We start from the raw sequence: 16,194 nt of genomic DNA on the forward strand, positions 1-16,194 counted from the left end.
ATGTGAACTTAGCTGTGTCTCTCCCATCAGCCATAGCTTGGGAGATTATGGCTCATGCCTCCTCTGGGACCATAGGCCGCACATGTGCAACCGAATCCCAGAGTGAATGGGAGTAACGGCTCAAAAGGCACATGGTGTTCACAGACCGTAGTGCCAGGCCGGTGGGAAAAAATGTCTTGCCCAAGGTGTCCAGCCTTTGGGATTCCCTATCCGGTGGGGTGGTAGGGAATGTGAGGAGGTGGAGGCCTGGACCACCAAGCTCTAACCCGTGTAGGGTTTTGGGTGAAGAGACCGGGGTCCCCTGGGAAGAGACGATGGCGGCGGGCAAATGTCCTATTCACAGGAGCCCCTGTGTAGGGCTCAGACCAGGCCCAGCAGGACGTCGGTGTGCGCCAACTGTCCTATTCACAGGAGCCCTTGTGTGGGGCTCAGACCAGGCCCCAACAGGACGTCGGTGAGGGCTTCATTAAATGGGAGAAGTAGTTCTCAGAGGGTGACTCCCGGCTGAAGCACCTTCGCAAGACATTAGTCTTGACTGCCACCGAGGGTTTGTTAAGGTCCAGGACCTCAGCCACCCTTCTCACCACCATAGCAAATGAGGCTCCCTCCTCTGTAGCCAAGCCAGTATCTAGGGAGGTTTAGAGTCCACTGGCTTCCCCCAGTTCCTCACAGGACCTGGCATTCATAAGGGTCCAGTGGCCCGTCCCAATTTTCCCCAAGTCTCATCCCATAAGAATAGGCTCCAGTTGGCAGCGGAAAAAGTCAAGTATTTAAAAGACTGGCCTCCCGCTCTTCTGGTCCTTGGAAGAATCACCAGATTAGAGCTGGTCGGGCTAACTGCTCTATCAGAAACATGAGACTGGCTCTTGTGTTTAAGAAATACAGGTTTGGCGTCCGAAAAGTCCCTCAATGCAATGCATTAGGCCTTGAATTTAATTTGCTCCTCCACAGGAAGCCATTGAAGTATGAGGCAGCTGAAAGGACACAGATTGGTACATGGGTGAATGCAATAGCAAGCGTGCTGGGGTGTTTTGGGTTGTCTGTAGTAGTTAGATAGAGGACTGAGTGGCCCCCACATAAATAGTGCATAGAGGAGAAGATGTCAAGAGGATTCAGGAGATGCATCTTCCTGTCAAGACCAGGATTGCAAAGGAGGACCCCGAGGGGGAGCAGGGCTCGACTTCCTGGTGCAAGGCCCCAGAGTACTGGAGCGAACTTAAGATTGCATGTACTGACCCATGCTCAGGGAGGTAGATTTGTTACATTTCTCAGTGTAATGGACCTGAAGCTGTGCGCCAAGTCAGAGACATGCTCAATGTGGCAGTGCTGTTTAGGCTCAAAAATTGCTACATAGTTGTTCATGAGAGCTGAGCCCAGATGAGAAGTTGCTGGTAAATCAACAAGACAATGGAGTGAAGAACACTCCAGGGCGGTGTGTTAGTGTTTTATGGGCATTCAGGTAACATGTGCCACTCTCTAATACTTCCATACGAACTCAGTCTCAGATTTAAATTACAAATATATGTGCTACAGCATGAAAAAGCTTAATATGAAATATGTTTATAAATATGTATTATGTAATGCTACCCCGCTGTCTGTATAGCACACTTGTGACATTGTTCTGGTGTGACCCAATCATCAGGAATTACTACAATATTGTGCTAGCAAAAGCTTGGCACTTCTCTTATGGGTGCTGTGACACAAATCTCACCCAGGGCAGATGGTTTCACTGTTTGCACTAACAGGGTTCTTTTCAGACAATGCTAGGCTCATTTATTATGCCACTATTTCTCATATCTTTAATTTTATTTCGGAAGCTAGACTCTTATTTCCAGCACCTGGAGCCAATTTTATTATCCAACTTGATGCTGACATTTCCTGCTAGCCCCGTGGCGGAATGGTGGGACAATGGCGGGGTAGACAGGCTGGTCTGCAGGTTGTATCTTGGGGATTTAGGGTCAGATGTCCGAAGCATGTTTACAGCAGAAAACGCTCCGATCTGAAGTTCACAATCAGAAAAATGCTTTTTTAAATGCACAACTCCAGTTTTAGGATGGCTTCCGACCCCTTACAGGTACCTGGAAGCGGTGTGTTGTGTGCATCTCATCCATATACTGATTTGTTATACAAAGTATCAATATTCTGCAACTGTAATCCAGCTGCAAAACATTGAAAAGTTACTAACTCACACATTGGAGCAGTAAACAATTAGCAAATAATTTTTATAAAGTTTATTGGGGTGCAGTGGTTCAGGCGACAACTGCCAACTCTCAAACAAACTATTACTAAAAACATTTTTTTTCAAAAGGCAGCAGGTTTTTTTTTAAAGCTTATTGAAAAACAGACAAGATGGCCTGCTGACATAGGTGAAATAAAAACACCAAACCCTGCTTATTTGTCCAAAAGAAGGGTCTTTCAAATGAAATCTAGTTAATTATACGTCCAATCACTCTTTCTTGTTTGGATACTTTATTGGTGGCCTAGCTTGGACGTTAATATAGGCCCAACCCCCCTTGTTTAAAAAAAGACATAGCAGCTCGGCATCCCTGTGATAGCTACCAATTGGAGTAAATCACAATTTGTGGCCTACTTCAAGAATATTCACAAGGTAAGTCACATTACAATGCACTCTGATTCGGAATTTTACAAATGACCAATTAGTAGGTAGGTCGGCTCATAAAGTTCTTTAATGGTCGCAAAAAATACTGACTGCAAATTGCAACCAGCTTTTCGTACATCTGGCACCTAGTCCCGTTTGCTCTGAAGATGTAAAGTTTTGCGATGTTTCTTTTATGTTAGAGGCACCACAGTATTGAATTCGACATCTGCACCTCTGGATTAAGTGCCTAGGGTGAACTCAATCAACTTCAAATTTATACTTAAATGCACCGCAAAACTAAACCAGGGAAACAAACTTTTCGGCCTGTAGGAGAGTAGGATCTGCTTCTTACAGTTACCCCGACTTTTTGCTGATGTTTCACTGTTTTCGACTTAGTCTGACTGGGATCCTGCTAATCAGGACCCCAGTCTATCTGCTTTCTCTCTAAATTGACTTGCATGTAATTTAGGTACACTCCAGATTGGATACTGGGGTACCCTTATCAGTCCCTAGTGTATGGTATATTATGTACTCAGGGCATAGGTAGATAGATAGATAGATAATGACTTTATTTCGGATATTTTTCAATCCATAAAAGTACACATCAATAAACAGTTCATATATTAAAAAACATCACAATAATGACAAAATCGATCACACAGACATACAATACATAAATTCCATAAAAGAGTGCAAAGGCAAAACAGTACAGGAAAAAAAGTGCATAAGTGCAATGGGCGACTAATAGTTCAGAGGAAGTTACATTTACTCATCTAAACATTTTCTAAATCTTAGTGTCAATTTTAAAAATTCTAACACCTGGAGGACACTATCCGGGTGCAGCAGCTGTAAGTACATAAAGGCAGGTCTAATTTGTTTAAAATTTAATTTCTTTAAAAGGGTAACAAGGTATCTCCTACGGGGATATTCATAAAATGTACATAAAAACATAAAATGTAGCATATCCTGTGGAGACTTCCCGTCGCAGCCACAGGGAGCTACAGGTTTCTTAAAAATATCTGCCGTGGGTCTAAATAAGAGAAGATGGAAAATGTTAAACCTGAATCGGGTCAGCAAAAAATTCTCATGTGAGGTGAAGGGGCATGTTAGATACTTTTCCATAGAATTGCAAGTACTCAGCATAATATACTTTCTAACATTAGGTTTTAAGAGCTCAACTTCATCTCTTAGGGCAATACATTTCATAGAGAAAACTTTTTTAATTGCTGCTACATCACCCTTGACTATATCCCTCGGTTTATCAAACAAGTTCAGGCAACCAAGTTTCAAAAATTGGGACTTCAGGTATTTAAGCCAAGGTACACACATGGCATGATCAAGTGATATAAGGTCTTCCACTATCAAATGTGTTAAAGGGATTTCATCACTTAACCATAGTTTTACCCAGCATAACAGAGGTTTTAAACTGACAATGTCGGATAAATACTGGCAGCCAAGTTCTTCATGTGCAATTAAGTTCGAGGTACTACATGGGACACAACAGGCGTTTTAGAAATTTATTTTCAACTATTTGTAATTGTTCGCCATTTATGTAGCCCCATATCTCACTACCGTATACAGCAGTGGCTATGGATTTAGAGTTGTATAATTTCATCATAGCCACATTTGGTTTATTCCCCAGTTTAGACGCAGTATTGAAGATGGAGGCATTGACTCTAGTCATTTCCCCCTTTTTCTTGGCCAAGTGAGGAGCCCAATTAAGTTTGGTATCAAATAAGATACCTAAATAGGTGAATGTTTGAGTGGTAGGGATCGAGACATCATTCAATTTAAAATTGAACTTCTTCTTCGGTTGTCGGCCAACATGCATAATATAGGATTTTGAGTTGTTGACCTTAAGGTCCCTATCACACATGAAATTATTAAAAACATTCAATAGTGCCTGGAGACCAACTTCTGTTCTGGAAATTAAGACCGCATCGTCAGCATATAAAAGTAGAGGGATACCCCTCAGACCAACTCTAGGGCAGTCTGATTTTACCTCTTGTAAGACAGCCTCAAGGTCATTTATATAAAAGTTAAAAAGAAAAGGGGCCAAAATACACCCCTGACGTACTCCTTTATTGATACTAAAACTTCCTGTAGTTTCCCCGGTCGATGAAAACCTCACGTTAGCTCTTGTGTCGTTGTGCAGGTCCGCAAGGAACTCCACAATCCCCTTATCAATACCCTTATCCTTCATGGTCTGCCACAGCCTCCCCCTGTTGACACAGTCGAAGGCAGAGGACAGATCCATGAAGGCAAGGTGAATTGTTCCTTTATACACAACAGTATATTTATTCAATATAAGAAACAAATTAAGACATTGAGTTATAGTTGAACGCCCTTCACAAAAACCATATTGAGAGGTCGACAAAATATTGTTTTCGTTCGTCCAGCTTGTTAGGCGTTGGAGTATAACTCTCCCCATTATCTTCACCATTGAATCAATTAACGAGATTGGGCGATAACACAAAGCACTACCCCTGTCTCCTTTCTTAAAGACCGGAACTATTGTTGAGAGACCCCAAGTCTCCGGGCAACCCAATGTGGCTGCTGCATTAAAAACAGCAGTCAGAATGGGAGCCCAAAAGTCCGGATCAGATTTATAAAGATCAGGTGGTATTCCATCAGGGCCAGGGGCTTTGTTAGCAGTAAGACCCTTTATAGCAACCAGAACCTCATTTATATCAAAAATGATGGCAGTACTTTCCCTATCAGAGGGGACAGCAACCATAGTTGCATCTGCCTCTGAATAATATAAACTTTTAAAATGACTCTCCCATTCCTCCTTTGTTATACAGCAAACCAGTCCATCTTCCGAGTCCCCAGTCAAAAAAGGTTTCTTTACCAGACCCCAAAATTTAGTGCTGTTATTCAAAGTAGCGGGATCAAGCAATTCCTCCCAGGCCTCTTTCCTCAAAAACTCTTTACGGGCAGCAATAGTAGCCTTATATTCCTTTCTACAGAGTTTTACGGCCTCCCTGTTCCTCGGGGTTGCTGCCAAGGCTACCCTCAAATTACGGGCAGCTAGAGTACAGTCATGACTGAACCATCTCGGGCCTAAGTTAAGTCGGGGTTTATATGGGACCGATAGAAATGCTGATACCCTTTCCGTAATGTTTTGGTACGCTTCTAGAACCAGCTTGGGTTCACCTCCCCCATTCATACAAACTTTGATGTCCTCGGCACAACCTGCAGTGATATTCTTATAGAGGACATCCTCAGAGACCATAGACCATTTTAAGCGCCTCTTACCATCAGTTGTAACCAAACTACCTTGCCTGATACTCGTAATACCTTTTTTGAACCATGGGCAGTTTAGACCGATTATAAGAGGATTAGGGTCACTGAATTCACTAAAGTCGATGGTAAAAGAATCCACAAAAGTTTGCATCGTCTGAGAGACCAATATATGGTCTATAAAGGTACCCCTTCCATGCCCTTTAAAAGTAGGGGTATCAAAGCGAAATAGCGGGTCTTTTAAAGACATGGCCAAACAGAGGTCATGGTCATTCAGAAAGTCATTACACAGTTCACCCTCCTTTGTGTGCTCCATGTGGAGACAGTCTGCCCGATCACATACCATTTCTGGTAAACATTTGTGCAATGGGTCTATACAAGGATGCAAATTAAAATCCCCCATAATCAGGAGGTTATGGCCCACATTTTCCATAAAATTTGAAACAAAGGAATTTAAAAAATAAATATGATTCCTGCCACCACTATCATGAACAGCATTTTAAAAGTTCACCAGCCCGACACGGACATTACCTCCACTTAAGGTTACACCCATTACACCTGTATGCTGTGCAACAATTCTTTGTACTTCACAGGGAATTAATATAGATACAAAAATTACAAGGCCCCCCTTGGGCCTACCCCGCACAGATGGCAAGGCTGGCACGAAGAAGGCCCTATACCCTTCCAAAAAGAGTTCACATCCCAATTCCCAGGTTTCTTGTAAACAAATAATCGATAATTGTTTGATATAGATCACCCAGTTTACATCGGACATTTTGGCAGCAAGACCCGCAATGTTCCAAGAGACAGCAAGACATCCTGACAATTTACCTACCAAATTATCTGGATTAGTAGGTTCACCTGAAGCCAGGATGTCCTGAGCTGCAGGTGCCCTCCGTCAATCGCACAGTTCAAGACCAGATAATACTTCGAACCTATTCTGTGTGTGAAGATTCGGCCCATATTGATAGTGTCCAGCACTAACACTCCTATTAGACACGCCAATCGGTCCACCTACACCACAGGAATTAGTAATATTATGCAGAAGATGGGTCTCTTGCACGGGAGTAAAAGGTTCACGTCCCCGCCTGGTTAAATTCTGTTGCAGTCGTGGTTTGCACAAATGTGCATAAAAATAACCCAAGGAGCGTACACAGATACTATTTGTGTTATAAACCAGTGCAGCAGCTCTCAAAAGTACGGTTGCTACATGCTGGGGGTGTTTAAAATTTACGACTATACAGTCCCCTGAACCAGACTTTTTGGACGGCCCTACCCAATTTACACGCCTTACTGTTAATATTTCGTCAAAATAGGAAATCGGAAATCCACAATTTTTGTTGAGCCAGGACACGGTCTTATTTTTCAGAGAGATAAAGGATTCATCATGGGGAGATGCAGGGTGGGTGCCACAAGAGGGCACATTGGTCAGTACTACCACAAAAGGAGCACAGTCTGGTGGTAGATTAAGATGACCATTGTGTCTCGCCACACTAGAGGCTCTAATGCTGTGGGGAGTTATGGATAATTGTTGCTGCAAAACAGTTTCCACAGGAATATCCGGCTGGGTAAAAGTTACGGGTCCTGGGATAACTGTATCAGCAGATTCTCCCCTCCCCTTATTCTGTATATCATTAGGAACAGCAGTATCTCTCCTTTTCCCCCCAGAGTAATCAATTCCACTAGGCTGAACTATCTCCCGAGACAATAACAGGTCACCCAGCCTTATCACTTCCTTAGCTAAATCATCAATCTTAGTGGTTAATGGTTTAATAAGCTCCTCCATTTTGACAGTAAAAGAAGCTTCTAATTTTTTTAAGAGTGAGGCAATCATATCCGAGTTTAGATTAGCTCCATTACCAGCACCATTAGTGGCCGCGAATACAAAAGGGTTTGGTATAACAGTACCAGTATTTGGCTTGCCGACCTTCTTTTTTGGTTTACAATTATTATGTTTCCCGTTCTCCCTTTGAGACCGTGTTCTACATGATCTCGTATGCCTAGTCTCAGGTTGGGTCTCATTTAGTACATCAGCATCAGAACTTGACGACACCCGAGAAGCAGAATGGACCTCCACCTCTACAGGAATGAAAACTGGGAGGGCCGTAGAGATAACACCACTCGGGTTGATCTCAAGGTCTTGGGGCTGGCTTAGAGAATCATTTTCTAATAATGTATCTTCAATCACGATGCCTTTCCCCAAGGATACACGTCTATCATTATTAATCTGTGTTACTTTCCTGACCAGGAAATTATCTAGGGTAGCTGGAGCCGCCATCGCTTTATCAGTTTTTGATTTAACCATTCCGTTCGCTTATAGGTTAAGCTTCTGCCCAGAAACCCTAGTGTCTGCCTACGCACTCACAAACAGGACAATCAGATTAAAAAACAAATGGATATATCAAATGGCAACAATAGTCAATGCGAGGTCACCACCATTCGACAAGATGCACAGAAACCTGGCCCAGTCCAGTCTCTTCTGGCCTCTGAGGGCCACAGAGGGCCCGCCCTTTGCCCGGGCTTAGCCCGGCGCCGCCCGCGCGCGGTCCCGCGATGCGGTGTCAGTGTCCGTTTTTAAAGCGCCTCCAGGCGCGAAACGGCGGTCGGCGGCTTCCGGGTCCGCCGCTAGGGCTGCTGGGTAATGTAGTACGGCTCCGCGCTGGGCTCCACACAGGCCAGGACGGCAACAGCAGGGCAGGGAGCACCACGCACCAGCACACCCCGGGGACTTCAGCTAAGATGAAGGCCGCCTTCTCTCACCGCGATCCGCGCAGGGATCTGGCGCTCCCCGGACACCGACGGGCTCGGCCTGCTGTGGGGGGAGGGGGGACAAGGAATTCCGCCCCGTTTTTGCATTTAATGCGCCCCCAGGGGCTGCAGCATGTATTATGCCACCCCGGGAGACCATTCAAAATAACAAAACAGGTCTGCTACAGCAGCCTGTGTATGGTGGTGCATGCACCCCTTACTTAGATATAGGTTCACTATATCTATCCTTATCACTGCACATATAAACCTATCAGTCTTCCCTATAGCAGCCCTTATCAATCCTGATGGCAGGGTGCTGGGTTTTATGTGAGAGGGTGCCCATGCATGAGCAGAGCCCCTCTGCAGCCTTTGGAACCTCTATTCCGGGGTTGTGATGCAGCCAAACAATATATACTTAAGTGCATTATAACCTTGCGGTAAATGCTAACTGTAAAACGGCTGCATGGAAACATGTCGTGTTTGGTGTCAAACACCTTGGAATCATACCTCCACACCAGTAACTTGTGTGGGGGTATGATTCCACCCTAATAAAGGGAGAAATATGACAACACAGGTAGACCCGGTACCAGCTTCACAGAACCCTGGCATCACAAAATGGATGCTGCCAGCCACAGGCACGAGTCTGCCCTCCTGCTGCTGGACGAAACTCCGGCAGGGGAGGCTGCACAATAGGTTTCCTGTCACAGGGAGGTGTGACCACCTCCCAGACAGGCTTCAGTGTATTGGGGCTGGGTGGGTGCACTCAGAGTGCTTTGATGTCTGCACTGGGGGCACATTTGGTGTCCCTGTGCATAGTCCAGCTCAACCCGGTTGCAGGGGCTTCCAGCCCCTGCTCTGGCGCTAATCTGGACAAAGGACATGGCTGTAGCCACCCCTCTGTCCTGACCCTCCCATAGGTGGGTCCCCAGAGTCTGTTCCACCCCTTCCTTGGATATAAAGTAGGAACCCCTGGCTACAGGACTTTAGATTTACCTGGACGAAACTCTGTTACAGAAACCAAGTACTTTGACTATCTACACTACGCTGGATGACTGAAGAATCTCCCTTGGAGTAAAGGAGTTACTCCCGTGCAAGGCAGGCACCTGAAACGCATCTGACCGGTTTGCATCTACGCAGCTCCTGAAGGACTCCGAAGATTTTTACAACACAGGATGTGGGTTACTGTGGTCTCTGAGGTTGATCCGTGCTCTCAGCAATTCAGAGATCCGCATCCCTCGTGGGGACCGAGCAACCCGAACCCCTGGGCACCGTGTACATTTGCAGCAGCATATGCTTTTTAGCGACCCAAGGCTGTGCTTTGGGCTACTTGTAGTCCAGACCCCGAGCAGTATTTCCACTGAAGATTTCCGGCCTACACTCCACGAGTGTTCCGTGGGCTGCTATTTTGTGATTCAGCTCGAGGTCCCTTCGTGATCCCTTCTCAGGGACCCACAGGTCGACGGAATAGGGAACTTTGACTTTAAGTGGGCTTTCTTTGTTGCTCCAGACGTGCCCTGACTCTCCATCGCTTGGGGAGTCCCCAGGACCTTGCTGGTCCCCACCGAAGCATCTTTTCTCTGACCGCGTGGGTTGCAGTTGCCAAGGCTTGTTGACCTCCAATCCGGACACTGACCCCCCCCCACAAGCACTCGACATCCTTAGTGGGACAGCTCGCCTGTGGACTTTGGCCGCCGTCGTCTCCTGGTCCCTGTGGCTGCAGAGTCAAGCTTCACTTCATCTCACCTGAAACACCTGACATTGGTGGGCATTCGTCTATCGTGCCCCTGGTCACTGTGTAGTGACCCAGACTCTGTCCCCTCTGCCCTCAGGTTGTTCTCACCTCCGATCCAGGCTTGGATGACACCGGACACTTCTCATCTTCCCGGCAGTAGCACTTCTTCGCATCACGCCACTGAAATCAACCAGCGTTTCCGACACCACTTGACCTCTATGCACCCGGCTCTCCTGGGATAGTTAACACGGGTACCTCGGTACTCTCAAGGGTGCTGGCCTTAGAACCTTCTATGTTCCAAAGGGTTTGCTTGAAGTCCTCTCCTAAGTGTCCTTAATCTTTAAAATTCCAACCGCGACTTTCCCATAGGATTGTACAGAGCTCACGCCTGTGTTCTCACACTGCACGCATCCCCCGTGGGTCCCCTGTGTCACTACCTTGGGTGGTTCCTTGGGGTCCCAGCGATTCTACATGCTCTAGGCACTGTGTCTAGTCAAGTTGTGGCAGTTATACCACTTTCTTAGTATTTGGTTTGGTCTCCCCCTGGAGCCCACTGTGTATTGTGCTATTTACTGTCGTTCTAGTGCTTTAATATTCTGTGCCTTGATCTCTAATCTCATAAAGAGGTTAGTAGAGAGTGTTTAGTAATAAATACATATATTTCATATATACCTTGTGTGATTCTCCTTTCATTTGGTCATTCAGGAGGTTATAATCTGGTAAACCAAGCTGCTTAACATTCCTTCGAGACTTAGCCTGAAGGCTGCTCTCCATAGCTACCTCTAGGATAGCTTTCAATAAAGGTTGTCTTTAACCTAATCATCAATAAGGGTTGTTTGGACTGGTGCAAGGTGCCCACTATAACTAGTGGACAGCATATACCAGGCCAACTTCTCACACGGCCCATCTGCCTCACTGCAATATATATGACTCGAGAATGCATAAGATAAATGTCCCAGGTTTGCTCTCGGTACATATATTCTGTGGACTGTTCTGATTCACGAAGTCTAACGTTTTCTAGGTTCCCCCAATAGTCATGAGATACTGACGACCTTACCGCAACCGTAATACATGACAAATATTTGCTTATCATAGCCGTTGACGTTACAATTACTTCACTATGATGTTGTTCTTTTGACTTCAGCACTTTTTGATGTACTCTGAATTCTTCTGTGAATTGTATGTTTTACTTGTGAGAAATTATCTCAAATTAATTGATTCCTGTCCTCGGGACTCCGAGGCACGTCTGAATAAAAACAACGCAATAGCAAAGTCTGAAAAACATTTGGTGAATAAGCATCCTGACAATTAACAGATTAAACTAATAATTAGTAAGTTCTGCAAATATATTTAATATGTCTATATACTTACATTCCATCACTCCATAAGGCAACGTAATTAAACACGTCCTGTCAAAGCCTATATGTATGGTTTTGGCTGCTAACCTTTTGGTTTTGCCAATGCTTCTTTTTTAATGAAGGGTCACACTGTATGAAAACTAGCACTTTCTTAAAGCAAAAATGTATATAAGTTTTCAATGTAAAAACGCACATTGCACCATTCGTCCTTGGCACTGAAGGAGCTACTTCCGGTGTGGATGTGCATGTTGTACAAGAGCGGAATGCTGTCACTCACAATCAGAAACAATGAATGAAGTTGGATTCCCCCCCCCTCCCACCAGTACCCTATGTGAAGCACAATGTGAATGAATCTGCAGTGGACCAATGGATAAAGAGGGCTGACTGAAGGCCCCTGTAAATAAATATATATATATATATATTCACTTAAAAAACCACAGGTTTCACACAAGTTATAGTTAGCTGTACATTTCACTCGTAAAAAACCTATGAAATTCCACGTTATAGTTAGATCAGGTAACTATAACTCGCGCACCCGCAATCCACTGCTGATGACGTCACATATAACATCACTCATGACATGGTCACTGACATCACTCATGACATCACTGATGACATCTCAAATGACACATTGTGCATTGCGGTCGCGCAAGTTATAGTTACCTGATCTAACTATAACGTGGAATTTCATTGGTTTTTTACGAGTGAAATGTACAGCTAACTATAACTTGTGTGAAACCTATGGTTTTTTAAGTGAATTTGCAAGGTTTTTTAAATGCTAATTCCTAACTATAACGTGTGTGAAACCTATGGTTTTTTCAGTGAATTTGTACGGTTTTTTAAATGCTAAGTTATGTATTTATTTTTAATTTTTGCGCGCACGGTGCGCTTCGCGCACCGTGCGCGCGCTGTGGGCACTCGGTGCGCTTAGCGCACCGAGCACCCACGTTGCGCATTTCGTACCGTGCACGCCTCGACATTTTTTACAAAATATCAATTGTTTTTTTCTCCCTTGGGGGTCCTTTGATTTCTATATTAAATGTGATTGTTAATTCTTTTCTTTTTTTTTTACCGTACGCGTACGGTAAGCTTACCGTACGCGTACTTCGCGATTTTTTTTTTTAATTATTAAATTTATTTTTCATACTTTTTGGTCCTTCGTGAACCCCCTGACGAACGCTAGGGGGTCTGCAACTCTCTTCGTTGCCCCCTTTTCATGTTATCAACCTTTGTTTTTCAGTGCGAGAGACAGAAAATGGCGGCCGATACTTTCTGATTTCGACCGATTCGAATGTTTACAGTCATGTAACCACCAATCAGAATTGAGCTCGCGCACGGCACCGTACGCGAACGGTAAGCTTACCGTAAGCGCACGGAGCGCGCTTACAGATATATATATTGATTTAAATGCTATTTTCTCAGGACCTACTGAACAGATTTACACCAGACCTGCAAAAGGCACATCCCTGACCTGAGGACTACCTCTCTGCCCAATTTCAAGTAATTCTGTTCAGCCGTTCGGGCTGTAGCTCGGACTAAAGGTCCTATGGGAAAATGCATGGGGAAAACGCGTTTTGGGACCCCCCTTTTTTCTCAGCCCCCGCTTGACGAATCCCCCCCCGAGACTTTCAGGGTAGGAGCAGAGCGTAGCGCCCCATTAGTTTTGAAAAATTCGCGAGGATTCGTGAACCGGCGCCAAAGTTATTCCAAATAGAATGTTGCGGATTTCCTATGGAAACACGGTCCTAACTATAACTATCTACTGGCGACCGCCAGTAGATATTATATATATATATATATATATATATATATATATATATATATATATATATCCGTCGTTCCTGGCTTGACTCGCACAAACGGAAACGGACCCTTGTATTGTGCTGAAATTAAGTGTTTATTGCTGCTTCGGCCTATATATATATATATATATATTTTATGAAAAACAAAAGGGCTTGGCTAACACCAGCCCTAAAAAACCCCAGACACTCAGTCTAACTGCGAGAAGTAGAGTAATAATGAGAATCAAGCCAGGATCTGAGGGAAAGGAAAGTTGGTACTCACGATAATGCGGTTAAACAGTATGGACAACTGACGTCACATGCAAGGTGCAAGCATTTGAAAAAATAAGGTGTCAGTAAGATTGGCCAATGACTGGGACCGCAGAATAGCACACTGACCCCGCTCTGTGCACTGCCGGTTTACAGGGGGGTAACCCACGCTACAGTATCACCTGCACTCATCTCCCCAACTTCATCCCTCAGTTATGGTTACCATCCCACTGCACTGTTACGTCTGCAGTGAAATATTCATGAGCAGCCTACTGCTGCACTAACAGCTGCTCGGAAAGCCTACCTGTGTGAAAAGATTAGCATAAAAAACACCTGCAAACACAAAAGCCATCCTGCATCTCTGGCTGCTGCTCCGGGGTCCTCGGGGAGTTGAAACGCATTCTATTTATACAGCATGCCCTCAGCTCAGAGGCAAAACAGCGCCTTAATGAATTCACGGCCTAATCAACTTGACAAAGACCTACTTGCAAATTGTTAAACCGCACCCATTGTCCGCGTTAGCTTGACGTGACACGTCTGTGTGCACGAAAAAAACTTCCCAATGAATTCAAAGGGTGTGAAAAAATATGCATTTACCACGTAAAGGTGTTGAGGCGTTCAGTCTTTACAGGGCAGTGGCGCGTGTTCCGTGCTTACCTATGATCCCGCTGTCCTTGCTCTCCAGCGTGGAGCTGGGGCTGCTCAGGGTCCCGCAGGGGCTGCTCCTGCCCGTCGCCGTCTTGCTGACGCAGCTGTTCAGGGTGGAGCAGGGGCTGTCTGTGCTCGGCGACGCCGTGCTGCTCGTGAGCGTGGAGCACGGGCTTATACCGTGGCCGGCTGCTGTGCACTGCGGAGAGCATCGAAAACAGAGACGGCCATTACACAGAGGCCTACTGCTAACAACAACAGCGCCACCTGCAATGAAGGAAAAAGCACTGGCAAAGGCAACGCGTCGGCCGCTGTGCATTGCAAAGAGCATGGAAAACAGAGACAGCCATTACACAGATGCCTACTGCTAACAACAACCGCGCAGCGCAACCTGCAATGAAGGAAAAAGCACTGGCAAAGGCAACGCGTCGGCCGCTGTGCACTGCAAAGAGCATGGAAAACAGAGACAGCCATTACACAGAGGCCTACGGCTAACAAACAACAGCGCCACCTGCAATGAAGGAAAAAGCACTGGCAAAGGCAACGCGTCGGCCGCTGTGCATTGCAAAGAGCATGGAAAACAGAGACAGCCATTACACAGATGCCTACTGCTAACAACAACCGCGCAGCGCAACCTGCAATGAAGGAAAAAGCACTGGCAAAGGCAACGCGTCGGCCGCTGTGCACTGCAAAGAGCATGGAAAACAGAGACAGCCATTACACAGAGGACTACAGCTAACAACAACCGCGCAGCGCAACCTGCAATGAATGAAAAAGCACTGGCAAAGGCAACGCGTCGGCCGCTGTGCACTGCGAAGAGCATGGAAAACATAAACAGCCATTACACAGAGGCCTAAGGCTAACAAACAACAGCGCAACATGTAATGAATGAAAAAGCACTGGCAAAGGCAACGCGTCGGCCGCTGTGCACTGCGAAGAGCATGGAAAACAGAAACAGTCATACATAGAGGCCTAAGGCTAACAAACAACTGCGCAACCTGCAATGAAGGAAAAAGCACTGGCAAAGGCAACGCGTCGGCCGCTGTGCACTGCGAAGAGCATGGAAAACAGAGACAGCCATTACACAGAGGACTACAGCTAACAACAACCGCGCAGCGCAACCTGCAATGAATGAAAAAGGCAACGCGTCGGCCGCTGTGCACTGCGAAGAGCATGGAAAACAGAAACAGCCATTACACAGAGGCCTAAGGCTAACAAACAACAGCGCAACCTGCAATGAAGGAAAAGCATTGGCAAAGCCCACACGTCGGCTGCTGTGCACTGCGAAGGACATCGAAAACCGAGACAGCCATTACACAGTGGCTTAAGGCTAACAAACAACAGCGCAGCACAACCTGCAATGAAGGAAAAAGCACTGGCAAAGGCAACGCGTCGGCCGCTGTGCACTGCAAAGAGCATGGAAAACAGAGACAGCCATTACACAGAGGCCTAAGGCTAACAAACAACAGCGCAGCGCAACCTGCAATGAAGGAAAAAGCACTGGCAAAGGCAACGCGTCGGCCGCTGTGCACTGCAAAGAGCATGGAAAAGAGAGACAGCCATTACACAGAGGCCTAAGGCTAACAAACAACAGCGCTACCTGTACTGGATGGAAAAGCACTGGGAAAGGGAACAAGTCTTGCTTAGGCTGCCCGCCTTTTGGTTTGGTCACTGCTTGTTTTGTCATGGATTTTGTAAAACGTTATTGCTCGGGGACCTGCTGGGCCCCCACCAATATAACAGAAAACATTTGCTAAAAGCAAACATATATTTAGTCTCAAAAAGCACATGCTTTCAATAGTAATCACTGCAGGG

General features: G+C 45.6%; 1 protein-coding gene across 5 annotated transcripts in view; it reads right to left on the bottom strand.

Annotated features, from left to right (window-relative positions):
* TANC1 (tetratricopeptide repeat, ankyrin repeat and coiled-coil containing 1) overlaps positions 1-16,194 on the bottom strand; it is a 740,414-nt gene that overhangs the window by 338,636 nt on the left and 385,584 nt on the right. For all 5 annotated transcript variants that reach the window (XM_085645503.1, XM_085645500.1, XM_085645502.1 and 2 more), the window contains one exon: positions 14,389-14,578. In XM_085645503.1, the coding sequence (XP_085501629.1) occupies positions 14,389-14,578 (190 nt within the window). The remainder of the gene's footprint in view (positions 1-14,388; positions 14,579-16,194) is intronic.

The sequence above is a fragment of the Triturus cristatus genome, chromosome 3_1 (genome assembly GCF_964204655.1).
Source record: "Triturus cristatus chromosome 3_1, aTriCri1.1, whole genome shotgun sequence".
In the NCBI taxonomy this organism is placed as follows: Eukaryota; Metazoa; Chordata; class Amphibia; order Caudata; family Salamandridae; genus Triturus; species Triturus cristatus.